Genomic DNA, 16276 nt, shown 5'->3' with positions numbered 1-16276 from the left:
GTGACAGTGAATGATGGAAGGGAGGTGGAGGGCACAGCCCTGAGGAAGGAAATGTGTTTCCCAGCTGATGATGAGGGAGATTTTATGGTCTCAATATGATGTGAACTGGGCTGATGGAGGGCCCAAATCTCAACAGATAGAGATCTCAACAGATAGAGAACATTTCAGGGGCGACCAGGGGCCTGGAGTTGAGCAAGCGCTGAGTGTCTCTGTGGAGAGCAGAAAGGTTTCCATTTGGCTGAAGCGTGGAAAACCAGGAGCAATTGTTAGGAGTAAGTCAGGAAATTCTACAAATCATGGGAGTCCCTGATCGCTAGCTCCATAGGGAGTGAATTTTAAGCCATTGGCTATAGGGAGCAAATTTAAGTATCTGAGCTCAATAGGGTGTGATTAGGCCAGATCACTTCTGGGTACTGGGGCAGGGATATCCCGAGTGAGGGAGAGGGAGAGTTGGGGGACAGAGCTAGGAGGGCACAGTCCACAGCTAATGATGGGGAAGGAGATGTATTCAGTTACAGCACTCCCTGTGGACATGAGAAGCATCATCATTATTATCACTGTCTCAGTTCAGTTCAGTTCAGTTCAGTCGTTCAGTCTTGTCAGACTCTTTGTGACCCCATGGACTGAAGCACACCAGGCCTCCCTGACTATCACCAACTCCTGGAGTTTACTCAAACTCATGTCCGTTGAGTCGGTGATGCCATCCAACCATATCATCCTCTGTCATCCCCTTCTCCTCCCGCCTTCACTCTTTCCCAGCATCAGGGTCTTTTCAAATGAGTCAGTTCTTTGCATCAGGTGCCCAAAGTATTAGAGTTTCAGCTTCAACATCAGTCCTTCCAAAGAATATTCAGGACTGATTTCCTTTAGGATGGACTGGTTGGATCTCCTTGCAATCCAAGGGACTCTCAAGAATCTTCTCCAACACCACAGTTCAAAAGCATCAATTCTTTGGCGCTCAGCTTTCTTTATAGTCCAACTCTCATATCCATACATGACTACTGAAAAAACCATAGCTTTGATTAGGTGGACCTTTCTTGACAAAGTAATGTCTCTGCTTTTTAATATGCTGTCTAGGTTGGTCATAACTTTCCTTCCAAGGAGTGTCTTTTAATTTCATGGCTGCAATCACCATCTGCAGTGATTTTGGAGCCCCCCAAAATAAAGCCTCTCACTGTTTTCATTGTTTCCCCATCTATTTGCCATGGAGTGATGGGACTGGAGGCCATGATCTTAGTTTTATGAATGTTGAGTTTTAAGCCAACTTTTTCACTCTCCTCTTTCACTTTCATCAAGCAGCTCTTTAGTTCTTCTTCACTTTCTGCCGTAAGAGTGGTGTCATCTACATATCCGGGGTTATTGACATTTCTCCGGCAATCTTGATTCTAGCTTGTGCTTCATCCAGCCCAGCGTTTCACATGATGTACTCTGCATATAAGTTAAATAAGTAGGGTGACAATGTACAGCCTTGATGTACTCCTTTCCCAACTTGGAACCAGTCTGTTGTTCCACGTCCCAGGTGCTAAGGAAGAGTGCACATGCTTGGCTAGAGAGAAGGCTCTGCTCTTCAGGCCCAGTGATGCTGGCAGGTGCCCACTGAAGGAGGGGCAGTGCAGGAGTGGGGCTCTTTAACCTGCAAATGGGAAGACTCGAGAAGTAGAGTCGATATCTTTAACCTTGGCTGGCTTGGCTTGTGACACGGGAGAAGGCCATGACACATATCTGTGTCCCCAGGAACTGGAATGGTATCTTCAGAATAGAGAATGAGCTTGAGAATAGGAAAGGTTTGTGGCATGAGTTCAGAAGGTAGAGCTGGAGCCAGCAGGTGAAAGGCAGGTTGCTTTCAACTCAACTTTTGTAAATCAGAGCTGCCTAGAGGGAGAAGCAGCCATGTCAAGGAGGAGACATGAACAGGACCAGACAGCCACTGGGAAGGCATATGGGTGGTCTTTTAAAGTCCCTCCTGGTTCTAAGACTCTGGGATTCTATTGTCTCCAAAACTGTTAGTGCAGGAGATGATGGTGATGGTGATGGTGATGATGGTAAAGACTGAAGTCTCTGCTTATTGAACATCTATAATAAAACTGGCTCTTTACTACTTTAACTTTAATATGCATTTCATATAAGAGGAACAGGGGTTTGCACAGGTGAAGTGGCCAGACCAAGGTAAATGGCAGACCCAGGGTTTATATCCATCTATCGGATTTCAAACTCTACATTCTTGGATTACACCTTGGAAAATCAAAGGTTGGAGAAGTAGGCTATGTATCCAATATGTGTGTGCTCCTCTCCAGATGAAGCCCTGATCTGCTGCTGCAGCATTGTGCAGTTGGGGCTCCCAGCTCTGTTGCCAAGATGCTCATGGCCTGGGCTCAAAGGAGATGAGACAGGCACGGTCACCTCCAATTCAGATAAAGGTGATCTGAAACATGCAGATTTAATCATTGCTAGAGAGGCTGGGAAAGATGCCACTGTGGGCCAGAGACTCGAGGGGTGGGCCAGGGGTGCCTGAGAGGTGGCCTTGTGTGGGATGTGGGTCAGTCCAGGGAGGGGAGTGCTTGTACTGGAGCATGAAGGCTGTGACTTCTAGGTGGAGACCACTGGGGATGCCTACATGGTGGCCTCGGGACTGCCCAGGCGCAACGGGAGCTGGCACGTGGCCGAGATTACCAACATGGCCCTAGACATCCTCAGCTCTGTGGGTGGCTTCCGAATGAGGCATGCGCCCACTGTGCCCATTCATATCAGGGCTGGCCTGCACTCAGCTATGCACCTGGGGCTGTGGGAGCCTCCCAGTCCTGCCTGGGGCGCTGGCTGGGGCAACCCAACCCAAAGGATTCTGAAATTCTGAGATTCTAAAACTCAATAATATAATTTTTTTGCAATGTTCTTCTATTATTTTAAGCTTCTAAGATATTATAAATCAAAGAATCTGTTTTGCTTAAATTCGCAAATATATATATATATACGTATACATACATATATATATATATATATATTTTTTTAATGTCAGCATCTGTCAAGGGCATTTAAGTCCCTGCTGAGAAGCTGATAGAAGAGGCAGGACAGAGACCTTCTGTGGTCAGGCAGACAACTAAATATCTGCGGGGTGGGGACTAGGAGATGCCTCAGGGTCTCTACTATAGTATATCCTTTTCATGCCCCTACCCCATAAAGTCCAAACTTCCCAGCCCAACATGGCCTCCAAGACACTTGCTAATCTCTGCAGCCTCATCTCCCACTTGGTATTCCATCCATACTCAGCCACTTGCAGTTTCCCACGGGCCTGTGGGCTCTGGGCTTCTGTGGCTTTTGCATCTGCTGTTCCCTGCCCACTCATTTTCTTATCCTTCAAGACACAGTTTATATTCTGCCTCCTCCAGGAAGTCCTCAGGGCTGGGTCAGAGTCACCTTTCTGGACTGGCATAGGTCTGATGCTTCCTTCTTCATGACATTGATTATAGTTTACACGTCTCCCCCTACCAGGCTGAGGGCTCCCTAAAAGCAGAGCCTAGATTTTTCTGTGCCCTCCTACCCCCAGGCCAGAGCCAGGAACAGATGTCATCTCCTCTCTGGGTGTTGTTGGAGATGCCATACAGCTTCATCCTTACCCTCTAGCTGGAGCCCAAAATGTAGGGTGGGAACAGAAGTTTAGGGGGAAGGGTGAGAAGGACAAGACTGTTGTAGGGACTTCTCTTGGGTCCAGGAGCTCACTGGGCACATTTGAGTTTCAGGGCCCTGCGTGCGGCGGTCGTGGGTTTCACAATGCCTTGGTATTGCCTCTTTGGGGACACTGTTAACACCGCATCCCAGATGGAGTCTACAGGACCGCGTGAGTGTCTCATACTTCTATCCTGCCCAGGGAGGGACTCAATAACTCCTACTACAGCCTGGCTGTTTGAAACAGTGCTTAGTAACCAAGCCACCAGCTGGTGGCAGCATACTCTAGTTACCAGCAAAGCCACTACAGTATAAGGAGATGATGTGTGTCGTTTTTTTTTTTTTTTTTTAATATAACTTAGCACAGGGCTTTTGTGATGATCTCATGAGAGAATTAGCAGGACAAACAATGACTTGAGGGGCAGGAAACCTGGGTCCTCAGCTGGACCCAGGGTGCACAGTGTCCTTGAGCCAAAACGCTCTTCCTCTAGGTCTTGGTTTCCCCATCTTTAAAATGAATGGGCTTCCCAGGTAGCTCAGTGGTAAACAATCTGCCTGCACCGCAGGAGAAGATCCCCTGGAGAAGGAAATGGTAACCCACTCCAGGATTCTTACCTGGGAAATCCCATGGACAGAGGAACCAGGTGGGCTACAGTCCACAGGGTCACATAGAGTCAGAAGCAACTGAGCATACACACACACACACACACACAGACAGAGTAAGTGGACCCCTTTTAATTTTTTAAAATGCCATTTTATCCACTTGCTGGCAGCAGGAGCCACTCTGATGGCTTGATTACAGCAGTGCAAAAGCTGAGCCTCCGCTCTGGCTGCAGAGACTGTGTGCTCTCTGATGTCGCTCCAGACACATCTTGCTTAACCAGATGTGGTGGCCTTAGTGGGGAGTCCTGTCCTTAAAAGTAAAATAACTGCTTATCTGCACTCATCAGCCTTCAAAGACTTTCCTACAAGTAGAGATTATGTCCCTGCAGTTCTGACTTCATCTAGTGTTCTTCTTAACACTCAATCCATGTAATTTACTTCTCCTTGAGACTGCTGCTTTAGTGCCCAACAATCTACTGGGGGACAAGAGGGCCAGGCAAAGGGCATTGCCTGAATCAGAACTGTGTGCCTTGCTGGCTGGAACTGGGGACTGTTACAGACGCTCAATGATTTTACCAAACACTAGGTACGCAGTCACCAGGTAGTAACTTGACTATTGCCTTTCTCCTCAGCATACAGAATTCGTGTCAGCAGAAGCACAGTCCACACACTGCTCAGCCTGGACGAAGGCTACAAAATTGACATCAGAGGCCAGACTGAGATAAAGGTGAGAGACTTTCTTTCCTGGGATTGATTGGAAATGTCTCCAGGGGTCCAGTTTCTGTGGGCAGTGGGAGAGATTCTCACCTGACTGATGTCGCTGAAGCAAGGCCGACCTGGGAGCTGATCACCTTCCGTGTCCTCCTTACTCCCCTAGTTCCGCGGAAACGTTTCTTCCTGGGAGCCACACCCTCATTTGGCTCCTCATGAGGAGAAGTGCCAGGGCAGAGAAGTTACTTCTACTGATGGTCCACCCGGGCAGCATACTGATGTCCAACAGATATCAACATATTTATTACCACAGAAATGATGAAAGGAGGATCCACGTCCCTACTGTATAGTTGAGGAAATTAAATAAGAGATGTAAAGAGAGTTGTCCAAAGTCACAGAGTTGATCTTAGATCTGGTGGCTCCAAAGCCTGTGCCTTCTCCACAGCACTGTTGGGCTCCTACTCATCCTTCAGAACCTTAGCACAGGCCTCAGCTCTCACTGAAGCCTGCCCTGACCCAGGAATACTCCTCTTCCTTGCCCCCAACAGTAAGTATCCTGTCTTCTCTGTGCACCCACCAGTCCCATGGCTGACCCTCTGCTGTTATAGAGTGATGTTGGGTTGTCCCTTCCCCTCAGTCCTGAAAAGGCAGAGATTGGTCTGTCACCTCTGTATTCTTTTTTTTTTTTAATATTCACATTCAATAATGGGACCATCCTATGAATGACTTTTCTTCTTACCCTACCCCCTTTCGTTTCCCCAGCTCCTCAGGTAGAGCCAGGCCTACAGAGTGACTGAAGCAGCCAAGGTATTTAACGGCCCAGGGCTGTGACTGGGCCCCACCAACGGGTGCCCCACAGGACTGACTTCATCACACAGTGAGATGTCAGAGCAGGAGAGTGACGCTCAGAGATGAGCAGTAACTTGCCCAGGGTCACCTAGCCTGAGAGGGCCAGTGTAAGTGAGACACTTTGCTCTGGAAGCTGAGGTTATGAGAGAGTGAGCTGGAGTAAGGGCAGGCATGTCTTGTTCAGGGGAGTGGGTGCTGGAAGTCCCAAGGAACAGAGGATTCTGATGACATGCAGGGATGCAGAGTGGGAGTGGGGAGGGCAGCATGCCAACCTCAGGTTCTTTGGCCTGAACTGAGGGATCCAAGGGGCTATACCCATCCCTGGGCCAGGTGGGACATGAAACTTCTAGGACAGCCAGCCATGATCCCTGTACCCTTCACGGCCCCTCCACTCCTAACATCCAGGCAGCTGCATCCCCATCCCAGGGAAGACCAGCGGAACCTTTGGCTGTTTGGGAGACTCACAGATCACAGAATCCTGGGATCTTAGCATTCCATGTCTGCTGGTCATAGAATTCAAGATTCATTATTTATTTACTTCTCTAATGGATAAACATAAATTCATTTAATCCTCACAACAGCTCTCTGAAGTATTTAGGAAATGGAGGCACAGAGAGGCGATGTAAGTTGGTCAAAGTCACACGGCTAGCAGGTGGCAGAACTAGGATTTGGACTCAATCTGCCTCTAGGCTCTAGGCTGCTCTCCTCCCAGCGGTGGGGATCACGCCTCTGTCCTTGCTCTCTGCTTAAGGAGGTTTGCTAAGCTCCTTTCCTCTCTCTTCCAGGGGAAGGGCTTCAAGGAGACCTACTGGCTGCTGGGGAAGGCGGGCTTCCCCAGACCCCCCCCCCCCCACCCCCGACACCTCTGGACATCAAACCAGGGTGAGTAAGAGGAATTTCCCCCCAAAGCTTGGCCTCTTTTGTTTGAAATTTGACACTTGTTATTTTTCTAATTATAAAGGTATTACCTGCCTAGTGTGGCAAACTTGGAAAATACAGGATTGTTTCATGACTAAATAATCTCCATCTTTCCACTCCTGAGAGACAGCTGCTGTTAGTACTTCAGCATGGTTCCTGCCAGCCTGTTTCTGGGAGGTTTTTCATGAATGAGATCATTCTGTCTCCATGTCTTCATAACTTCTCATTCTGGTCTGTGTTCTCTGCTCAGCATCCTGAGCGCCCTCCTGTATTATTCAGAGCACTTTACATACACACTCCTACTTATAGCATCAGGATTGCAGCATGTGGGCACCACGATTGACTCAACCTCCCTCTTGTCGCTGAGCATGGAGACTCTTCCCATTCTGAGCCGGTTAGAGGTGAAAGTGAAAGTATTAGTTGCTCAGTGTCCCACTCTTTGCGACCCCATGGACTGTAGCCAGCCAGGCTCCTCTGCCATGGAATTCTCCAGGCAAGAATACTGGAGTGGGTTGCCATTTCCTTCTCCAGAGGATCTTCCCAACCCAGGGATCGAACCTGGGTCTCCTGCATTGCAGGCAAACTCTTTAGCATCTGAGCCACCAAGGAAGCCCGAGGTGATACGTTGATAAATATCACTGGGCGTTTGTCACCATTCGGACTATTTCTACAGATGAGGAATTTACAGATCAAAGGTCCTCATGTTTTAGGAGGTCAAAAGAAGCAGATTCTCGGAGAGCTGGTGCTTGCCTTGCAGTTGGGCTCTTCCCTTTGTCCTCTGCCCTCTGTGACCCCACGTCCCGCTCTGAGGGCAACGCGGGTGAGGTAGGAGGGTGCTGTGCTGTGCTGTGCTCAGTCGCTTCGATCACGTCCGACTCTTGGCAACCCTGTGGACTGCACCAGGCTCCTCTGTGCATGGGATTCTCCAGGCAAGAATACTGGAGTGGGTTGCCATGCCCTCCTCCAGGGGATCTCTCCCACCCAAGGATTGAACCTGGGTTTCCTGCATTGTAGACAGATTCTTTACCATCTGAGCCAACAGGGAAGCCCCCACCACTTCCTATAAATGATAGTGAGTGAGTGATAAGTCGCTTCAGTCATGTCTGACTCTTCGATACCCCAGGGACTATAGCCCGCTAGGCTCCTCTGTCCATGGGATTCTCCAGGCAAGAATACTGGAGTGGGTTGCCATGCCCTCCTCCAGGGGATCTTCCCAACCCAGGGATTGAACCTGGATCTCTTCAGTCTCCTGCACTGCAGGCAGATTCTTTACTGCTGAGCTACCGGGGATGCCCGGTAGGGGGGTAGCAAGTACATTTTACAGCGACACGCTGTTCCTCACTCCCTTCCACTGGAGCCACAGGCAGTCTGCAGACGCCAGAGGGCACAGGTGCTGCCTCTTGTTGAGAATTAGTTTCCTAGAAATGAGGAGGACCTAGGGACCACCAGTGGGCGGCTGGCCTGGGGATGGACAGAGCCCCATCAGGGGCCCACAGCACAACCACATTAGAGTTTCCTGAGCAGGGCCTTTCCTTCATTAGATCTTCCAATTGGCTCCTCTCAGCATTTCCAGGACAGGCCCCACCCCAGGCTGTGCCCCCCACCCCCACCCCCAGCTATCTCTCAAAGATGAGAAACCCCATGTGGGGCAGACACGGGCTTCCTGGAAAAAGACCAGTGCTGAAGCAGCCTCGGCGGCACATCCTCCAGTGGAAGGGCTGATGTGGACAGGGGCTGAGGGCAGTCAGAGTAGCCATTTCCTACCCCCGCTGTCGGGGTGCCCCAGGCCTTGGGACCCCGGAGAGCCCAGGCAGAGCCGTGCCCGGGGGCAGGCAGCGCCCCATTCATCTCCATTCCTGGGGTCCAGCAAGGAAGGAAGAGGGGGACACACACACTGACCTATGGAGAAGCCCTCAGGGTCCAGAACACACACAGGTGCACCTTAAAAAAAAAAAAAAAAAGAGGACACTCCAGACTGCTGGGTGCAAAACCAGCTTGTGTTCACAGAAGCCTCCATAGAGCCCTGGGTCCTTCAACTTGGCAGAGGCCTCCTGGGTGAGGACCAGGCCCCAGCCAGGCTCTGGGACCTGGAGTAGGCTCTTGACCTCCCAGGGCCTTCCCCTGGGCAAGGGCTGCAGCCCCCTGGCCCTCTACTCCAGCCGCTTCTCCAGCCTCCAAGAGCCACCGTCCTCTGAGCTTACTATCTTCAGTGCCGGCCCTGCTTCTGCCTCCACGTGCAGACACTTTTCTCAGAAGGCCCGTCTGCTGACGCTGACCTCACTTCCTCATCGCCCACTCCAGCCCGGCCCCCGCAGCCTGACTTCCACCCACCGGCCCAGAAGGCTCTGTGAGGTCACTGGTGACCTTGCACCCATGTCACCAGCTCCGTGGGCAGTTTTAGTTCCCAACCTGACTGCGCAGTAGCGTTTCCCCTGCCTCTCTCTTCCTAGAAAGGTTCTCCAAGGCCTCCTTGGCAGCCCCGTCTGTGCACCCCGATCTCCATCTCCTCCTCCCCGGGCTCCCTGCCGCTCCTCTCCTCTCCCCAGCCCTTCCTCGCTAGGGCTGCACAGAGCTCCTCCTCAAGGTGGCCCTTCCTCTCCTGACACTGATGACACCCCCATTCCCTCTGGGCCTCAGCCCCCAAACTTCTCTGAGCTCCAGGCCCGTGGAGCTCTTGCTGCTCCCTCAACAGTTCCTTCTGGAGCTGTCACAGGACCTGAGACCTGCCAGGTCCACCGGAGGCCTGGCCTCCCCCAGAGTTCTCTTCTCGTGGGTGGCCTTGCCACCCATAGTCAGAAAGCCAGACCCTGTCCCGGAGACGTCAGCCAGTTCCGCCGCCCTGCCTCCATTGCAGCCCTAAGTTGACGGCTTCTCCATCACCTCCTCTCTCTTGGCTGCTGCAGGGGCTTCTCAACTTTCACCCTTATCCATCTTTGCCCAGTAGCCAGAGTGATCGTTGAATAACAACACACATATGATTCATGTGGCGTTTCCCTGTTTAACACCCTCCGGATCTTCCTACCTGAATTCTTTCATGCTGCCTCTGAGGCCCTGCTCTGTCGGGCCTGGGCCTGCCCCGTGGGCTCAGTTTTCTAGCACCTTGTCTGTGAGTTACCACCTCGGGGCCTCCCTCATGCCCCTTAAGACTCACTGACTGAGCTTCCCACCTCAGGGCCTTCACTCTTGCTGGGCCCTGTGCCTGGTCCCTTCCTCTACTGCAGGTTTCAGCTCTGTTGCTGCCTCCTTCGTGAAGAGGCTCTCATCACACACTCTAATCAGGGCCCTGCTGCCGTCCCATCCCCATCTCCCAGCCTTGTGTCCCTGAAGCACTTGTTACTCCTTGATTTTCCTTGCTGATGCATTTATGGAACTTCCCCCAGGAGGGTCTGGCTGGCTGGCCGATCCGCCTGCAGGTCTGCAGGTGACAGACTCCCAGGGAGGTGAGTTCTCATCTCTCTCTCTCGACCCTGCCGCCTCATCCTGGGAGTGGGAGCCAGCAGGTCTGGCAGCTATGTGTCACCCCGAGTTCTCTCAGCTGATGACTTTTCCACTCCAGGCCAGAAACTTTAGAAAGTGCCAGCAATGTTTTCATCTTCTTGGCTCAGGGAGGAAAGAGAGCGGAGATTAGGCCCAGTGAGCTCGACCTGACCTGGGAGCCTTCCAGACCTCTCGGAGGCAGGGAAGAATCCTACACCACTTAGGCCCACGGATTCGGATACAGCAGGTGGGGGAACGGGAGTCCAAGCACACAAGTGCACCCACCTGTGCACACACACCCTCCACCCTGCACGAGCATCAGACATGTATACTCGTGGAAACACCACCACGTGCCCCTCCTTTTACTGGGGGGTGAGATCACAGACAGACAGACCCATAGACACACGGAGAGATGCTTAGACAGCCACACAGAATCTCTGCAGGAAGGACCAGCTGGGTGAGAACTTGTCTTGGACTTGTGTTTATGAGGCAGTTACCAAATCTTTGCTTGAACTGTATGCTATAACTTGATTTTTTTTTAATAGTTTGATTTTTAAATCAAGTTTTCTAACAATGCTTTTGTTCTTACTTTCTGTATTTGCCGTATCGGCTTAAGTTACTTATCTTTATTTTGAGGGCTGTTTGGGGAAGCTGGTCAAGATCAGGGGATGGGGAACCCCCCACCTCATGATTTGGTTTAGCCATGACCTAGGCAGCAGAGCCCCAGAAGGGCCTCTTGTCACCTGCCACAGAGACACTCCACACCGGGACCTGTTTTCTGCTCTGCCCCTGACAACTGTGCTCAGAACTAGCTCTGCCAAGCTGCTGTGAGGCCCTGGCTGTCACTCACCACCTTGCTCCCTTCTCTGTGCACAGCCAATGACCCCATTCCACACTCCTCTGGGCATTTGTGGGAAGCAGGTGAGAAAATGAAAGTGTGAGCAGGCTGGGGAGCCAGTGTCCCCGCTCTGACTTGTGTTATAACCCCAGAGCCACAGAGTTCCTCACCCCAAAGCATTAGGGCACAGAGCTGGGATGAGCTGCCCAACTCCTGGGAGGCCTCTGGACCCACGTGTAAATGAGTGAGCGGCTCTTCACCTCCCTGGGCCCCGTCCCCTACAGTTTGAAGTGTGGACGGCAGTGGTGTGCCTGTGGCTGGGCTGCTGCAGGGATCAGGAGACGCCAAGGACAGTGAGGGAGCTCCTTGTAATTGGCTGTGGGCTCTGAATGCCCACCACTGTTGTTCTGGGTGCTGGGTTTATTATTCTTGTCTATCCTTTCCCCTAGGGATGCCTGGCAGGAGCTCATAAACCAAGAGATCAAGGTGGCCTTTGCCAAAGCCCGCCAGAGCACAGCGGGACCCTGGGGTGCGGGGAGGGCCTTGACCCGGCCCTGAGGAGCAGGATGGAGATGGGCAGGGGCCAGCACCAGCCCAGAGACTCCTGTGCTTGGACACCCCCAGGCCCTCTCCTTCCTCCACTCCCTGCAACGAACTCCCTTGCTGAGTTCTCTGGCAGCCAACAGGTTCTCATTAATATGTGCCCTAGGGCGATAGCCACTGATGCTTTCCTCTGTGAATCCTATGGGTAAGCTTGCCTCTTGACACAGAAACAATAAAAAATAGAAATAGTCCCTTCCTTTCATGCTGTGCCTTGTTCTTGACAAACGGTTCTGACTCTCAGAGCTCATCATGGAGCTCACTATTCCTTCCATCGAGAACGCTGTCACTGTCGTATAGTCGCGGTGCCCAGGCCCAGAGAGAGGAGGTCATCCTGCTCCTGTCACATCACTTCTCAGAGCCTCTGCTTTGTCATCTCTAAAATGGGTTTGGAGAAGGCCCACACAAGGCTCGTTCCTAACACAGGGCTCCGTCCACAGCAAATGTTCAGAGCGAGCTGCCTCCTTCCCTGTCTCTCCTCCCTAGCTGGCCTAACCTCTGTGAGCACTGTGTTGGGAGTCCAGGTCTTGGGCTCCCAAGATCTCAGGGAAGGGTAAGGAGGAGAGTGATAATTCCTGGGCTGTTAGGAAAATGAGACTTCTGTCATACAGAAAAAAAAAAAAAAAAACCAAACCACAACTAGCTCATTAAACTGGCTTCCAACATCAAAGGGTTACTTTCCAAACCCCCGAGGCTGATTTCAGAGCAGCCGGACCAGACACACATGGAATTCATTTCCTTGACTGAGGGGAGAGGGTGGGGGCCAGGGGACAGGTTAAGCCCTGAACAAACTCGTCCTTCTTCAAGAGACCCCTTGGGAGGGCGGAGCTGGTACTAAAACTGAACTGGGAGTAGTGGGGAGAATGTTCTGCTGGGGGCTGTGCCGAGTGTGTGTGAGTGTGTGTGTGTGTGTGTAGATGTGAGAGGGATGTGGGTGATGTGTGTGGAGCCACGAGCTGCTGTGTGGTGGAAAGTATTAGACTCCGCTTTGGGAGATGCCCCTGCCATCCTGACCTGCACGACTTTGGGCCTAATCTTTTTACTCCTCAATTTCCTCAAATGCCAGACGGGATGGGTCACCCTCACCTCCCATGTTGTTGTGAGAATTCATGGAAAGGACTGGAAACGCCACAACTGGGCCCCAGCAAGCCTGCGGGAGGGCTGAGAAGGGAGGGTGTCCACGTGCCCATCCTGGGACGTGCCCAGGGCTCTGTGCATGACGGTGTCTCCGCGTGCCGTGCCCCTGTGGCCTGGCCAGAAGCATGGCCTGGGTTCCTCCACTGAACTCTCCACAGTCCACAGAAGGCCTGTGGGTTTTCTCTCCAGGCCTCAGCCTCTTCATCTGTAAAAAGCTTCTGGCCTAATCACCATGAGGCCCCTCGGTGTGAGCCTCTGTGCGTACCCATGGGCACACAGGTGGTCAGTGGAGGGCTAGCAGTGGGGAGACACAAGACCAGAATTCAAACCAGGATTCCATTCCACTTTCCTCCCAGAAGCTGGTCTGTGGGCACCTCTATGCCCTTAGCTCCTCACTGCACATTGGGGATCAGCCTGTGCCCCACCTGCCTTATGGGGCTGCTGAAGGTCAAAGGAGGCAGCAGTGAAAGCTTGGGGTCCCCGGGAGGGTGCTGCAGCCGTGACTCAGGGTGCACGTGTGCAAACAGACCTGGTGGCTTCATGTACGATGTGCGGATGTCAGCACTCGGGGGCCCCGAGCAGGCAGGTGACTGTGTTTCCATGCACGTGACTGTGTCTGCATGTGTGTGCCTGTCTACGGATGTGTGTGTGTGAGCTGTGCATCTGTGTTCATGTGCACTGATAATGTGTGCGCCTTGGTGTGTCTGCATGCATGCTGCCTTTGCTGTGTGCATCACGTGTCCAGGTGTGTCTGTCTGGGCACCAAAGTCTGGGAATGGCGGCCAAGCTTCCAATATTTGTGTCCATGCCTACAAAGTGGGTCTGCTGGTGTGTGTTGCCTTGTGTATATGTGGGTATATGTCTGGGGGTGTCTGGATCCGGCCATGGGTGGGTGTCCTTGCTCTTGGGCCCTCCAGGATGGTAGTGTGGGAAGAGCAGAGCTGCCCGTGCTGAGGAGGGCTAAGGTGGCTCTGTTCTCAGAGGCCTCTACTCAGATGCTCCAGGGTAGAACCTAGGGGTTCCAGGGAGAAACTCTGGTGCTAAAGCCAACACACTGCCTATGAATAGACCCCGTGACTCTGGGGTCCTCATCTCTCCCCAGCCTCCCCCATTAGTAGAGGATGTGGACACCCAGGGGGACAGCCAGTACCCACCTGGCTCCTACGCTGTGGTCCCTCCTGGGCTGGGCCGGTTTCCTCTGTCCCAGAGGCTTTGGGGCTTATTTACTTTACAGTCACGAGCTGCCTGCTGTGGGCCAGCCCCTATGCCTGGAGCTTCCACACACATTATCTTAACCACAGCCACTCTTGGGACAGGAGGTGTTTACCCACTTTCTAGAAGTAAAAACAGAGGCTCAGAGGGGTGAAAGGACCTGTTCAGGCCACCTCTGTCTCCTGATTCAAGGCGGCTGCACAGCTGCTACAGAAGCCAGGTAAGATAGCAACGGTCCCTGGAGAACATGCAGAAGGGGTGGCCTCAGGAGCTAGCGATTGTCTTCTCTGTGGATGAGGTGAGGCTGAGGAGGTGCTCAGAGCTGGACCTCCCCTCTTGAGGAGCTGGCCTAGCATTTGCATGGGGCTTCCGTGCATAAGCTCAGATGGAACCCCAGAGATGGGGCCCTAAGTCATGACTTTCATGATGAATCAGTGCCAGCTGGTCCCCCTGAAGTCCCCTCCTCTCCCCCACCAGCCTGGGGCCATCCTCCTGTCCCTTGGGGTCAGTTCCCAGCAGTGGGACACCCCTGGCCTCTCTGGGGACTGGGGTTCTTAATATGACAGACGGGGCCATGGGGCTCTGGAATGTCCTTGCGGGGCCTGGTCTGGAGTGGTTCAGTTCGTGGTCCTTCAGGCAGGCACAATTTGGGATGGTCTCCTTGGAAACAACAAATGCTTTAGCCTGGCATTCAAGGCTCTCCTCATGCTGTCTTTACCGCACCAGCTCCCTGTACTCTGACACTCTGGCCACATCAGGCCTCTTACTCTTCCCCAAACCCTTCATGATGCCACCTCTTGTTGTTTCCTCTACCTAAATGACCTTATCTCTTTTTCAACATTTGGTGAACACATCCTTCAGTGTCCACCTAAAAAGCTACCTCCTGGAAATCCCCTGGCTATCCAGTGGTTAGAATCCATGCTCTTACTGTTGAGAGCCCAGGTTCAATCCTTGGTGGGGGAACTAAGATTCCATAGGCCTGGCAAAAAAAAAAAAAGAACTAGAACCTTTTCCTAACTTCCCTCTGTATGTAATTATTAGTTGCCTTGCCTGACCTTCACATCAGTAGGAACCTTATCTAGTTCATTGCTTTCCTCTAATGCCCAGGCAGAGGTGTGCATTGGGAGGCTGAATCGATGAATGAATAAACTGATGAACTAGTTAGCCCAGAGGTTTCAATGAACAATCTCTGTTCCTGCAATACCAGCTCCTGAGTCTCCTGCCTAGTTCCTCCTCTGCTCTGTCTGCATCTGGGCTTGCTGAGTCTAATGCTTAGGCAGGATCCTCCCCACTATGTAGGTATGGGCAGTGTGTCAGCCCGTGGCTTCCCTGGCTGCCCTGTCTCTCTTCCCTACCTCCAGCCTCTGTTCTGGCCTGGGTGCTCTTCCCCAGCCCCTCTGCTTCTCACCCCTTGTGGCCAGCTCCTCTGTACCCTCCATGCCTCTGCTCCTCTGCCACTTCCTCCAGGAAGCCTTCCCTGAAACCCTCCCTTCCACCCCTGTGTACTGTAGGAAGGGCACCTCCTCTGCCCTCTTAGCATCCCCCAAGTCACCAGCCCTGTCCTTGCACACTGGGGGCTTCCTGAGGGCAGGGCTGGGTTGAAGCCCCCTTTCTGTGACTTTAGCGGAAGAAGAAATATAATAGGGCAGGGGAGGTAAAGAAGGCCACAGTGATGGCAGGTGAGCATTGCTTTAAGGAAATACACCTGCCTGGAAATTCATATTCATTCAAAGACTAGAGATGAGTCTACACTCTTACAAGGGGGTGGGGGATGAAGTGACATGAGCGGAGGGAAGGGCCTCACGTGTACTTGGCATGTTGTGTGTGCACTGTCTCAAGGAGCTGTCCTTGCAGCCCTAGGAAATGGGTGCCTTCACCACAGTGGCTGTTGAGTTCATCTGGGGCTGTGGGACGACAAAGCCCAGGTGCTTTCTGGCGGGCCGGCCATGCTGCCTCTTGTCCCGGCTCTGTCTCCAGACTTGCTTGTAGAAGCCACTCCTACTTGGGGCTCCAGTCTCCCGGTCAAGACATGGATGGTAGACTCCTTTCCCGGTTTCCCTGAGTCCTTGAGACTCTTCAGAAGTCCACTAGGGGGCAGGCAAGCTGTTCCCAAAAGAACCAGAGCCCCTGCTGCAACCCCAAGATCCCTAGCCCTTCCCCAAGCCCAGGGTCCCTAGGTTCAGCCCTCCAGCCCAGGAGGGAGTGATGGGCAGGACCCCACCACACGGAGAAGCCGTGCTAGAGGATCTCCCTGATGACAGATGGACAGGA

General features: G+C 52.5%; 1 protein-coding gene across 1 annotated transcript in view; it reads left to right on the top strand.

Annotated features, from left to right (window-relative positions):
- LOC133060893 (guanylate cyclase D-like) overlaps positions 1 to 16276 on the top strand; it is a 69122-nt gene that overhangs the window by 40178 nt on the left and 12668 nt on the right. Inside the window, 8 exon segments of the mRNA XM_061148835.1 lie at positions 2591 to 2769; positions 3735 to 3832; positions 4896 to 4990; positions 6609 to 6671; positions 6674 to 6705; positions 11506 to 11585; positions 12143 to 12209; positions 13321 to 13379. Of these exon segments, the coding sequence (XP_061004818.1) occupies positions 2591 to 2769; positions 3735 to 3832; positions 4896 to 4990; positions 6609 to 6671; positions 6674 to 6705; positions 11506 to 11585; positions 12143 to 12209; positions 13321 to 13379 (673 nt within the window).

The sequence above is a fragment of the Dama dama genome, chromosome 1, assembly GCF_033118175.1.
Source record: "Dama dama isolate Ldn47 chromosome 1, ASM3311817v1, whole genome shotgun sequence".
Classification (NCBI taxonomy): domain Eukaryota; kingdom Metazoa; phylum Chordata; class Mammalia; order Artiodactyla; family Cervidae; genus Dama; species Dama dama.
The sequence above is the reverse complement of the archived record's forward strand: the minus strand, read 5'-3'. Positions and strand labels throughout refer to the sequence as shown.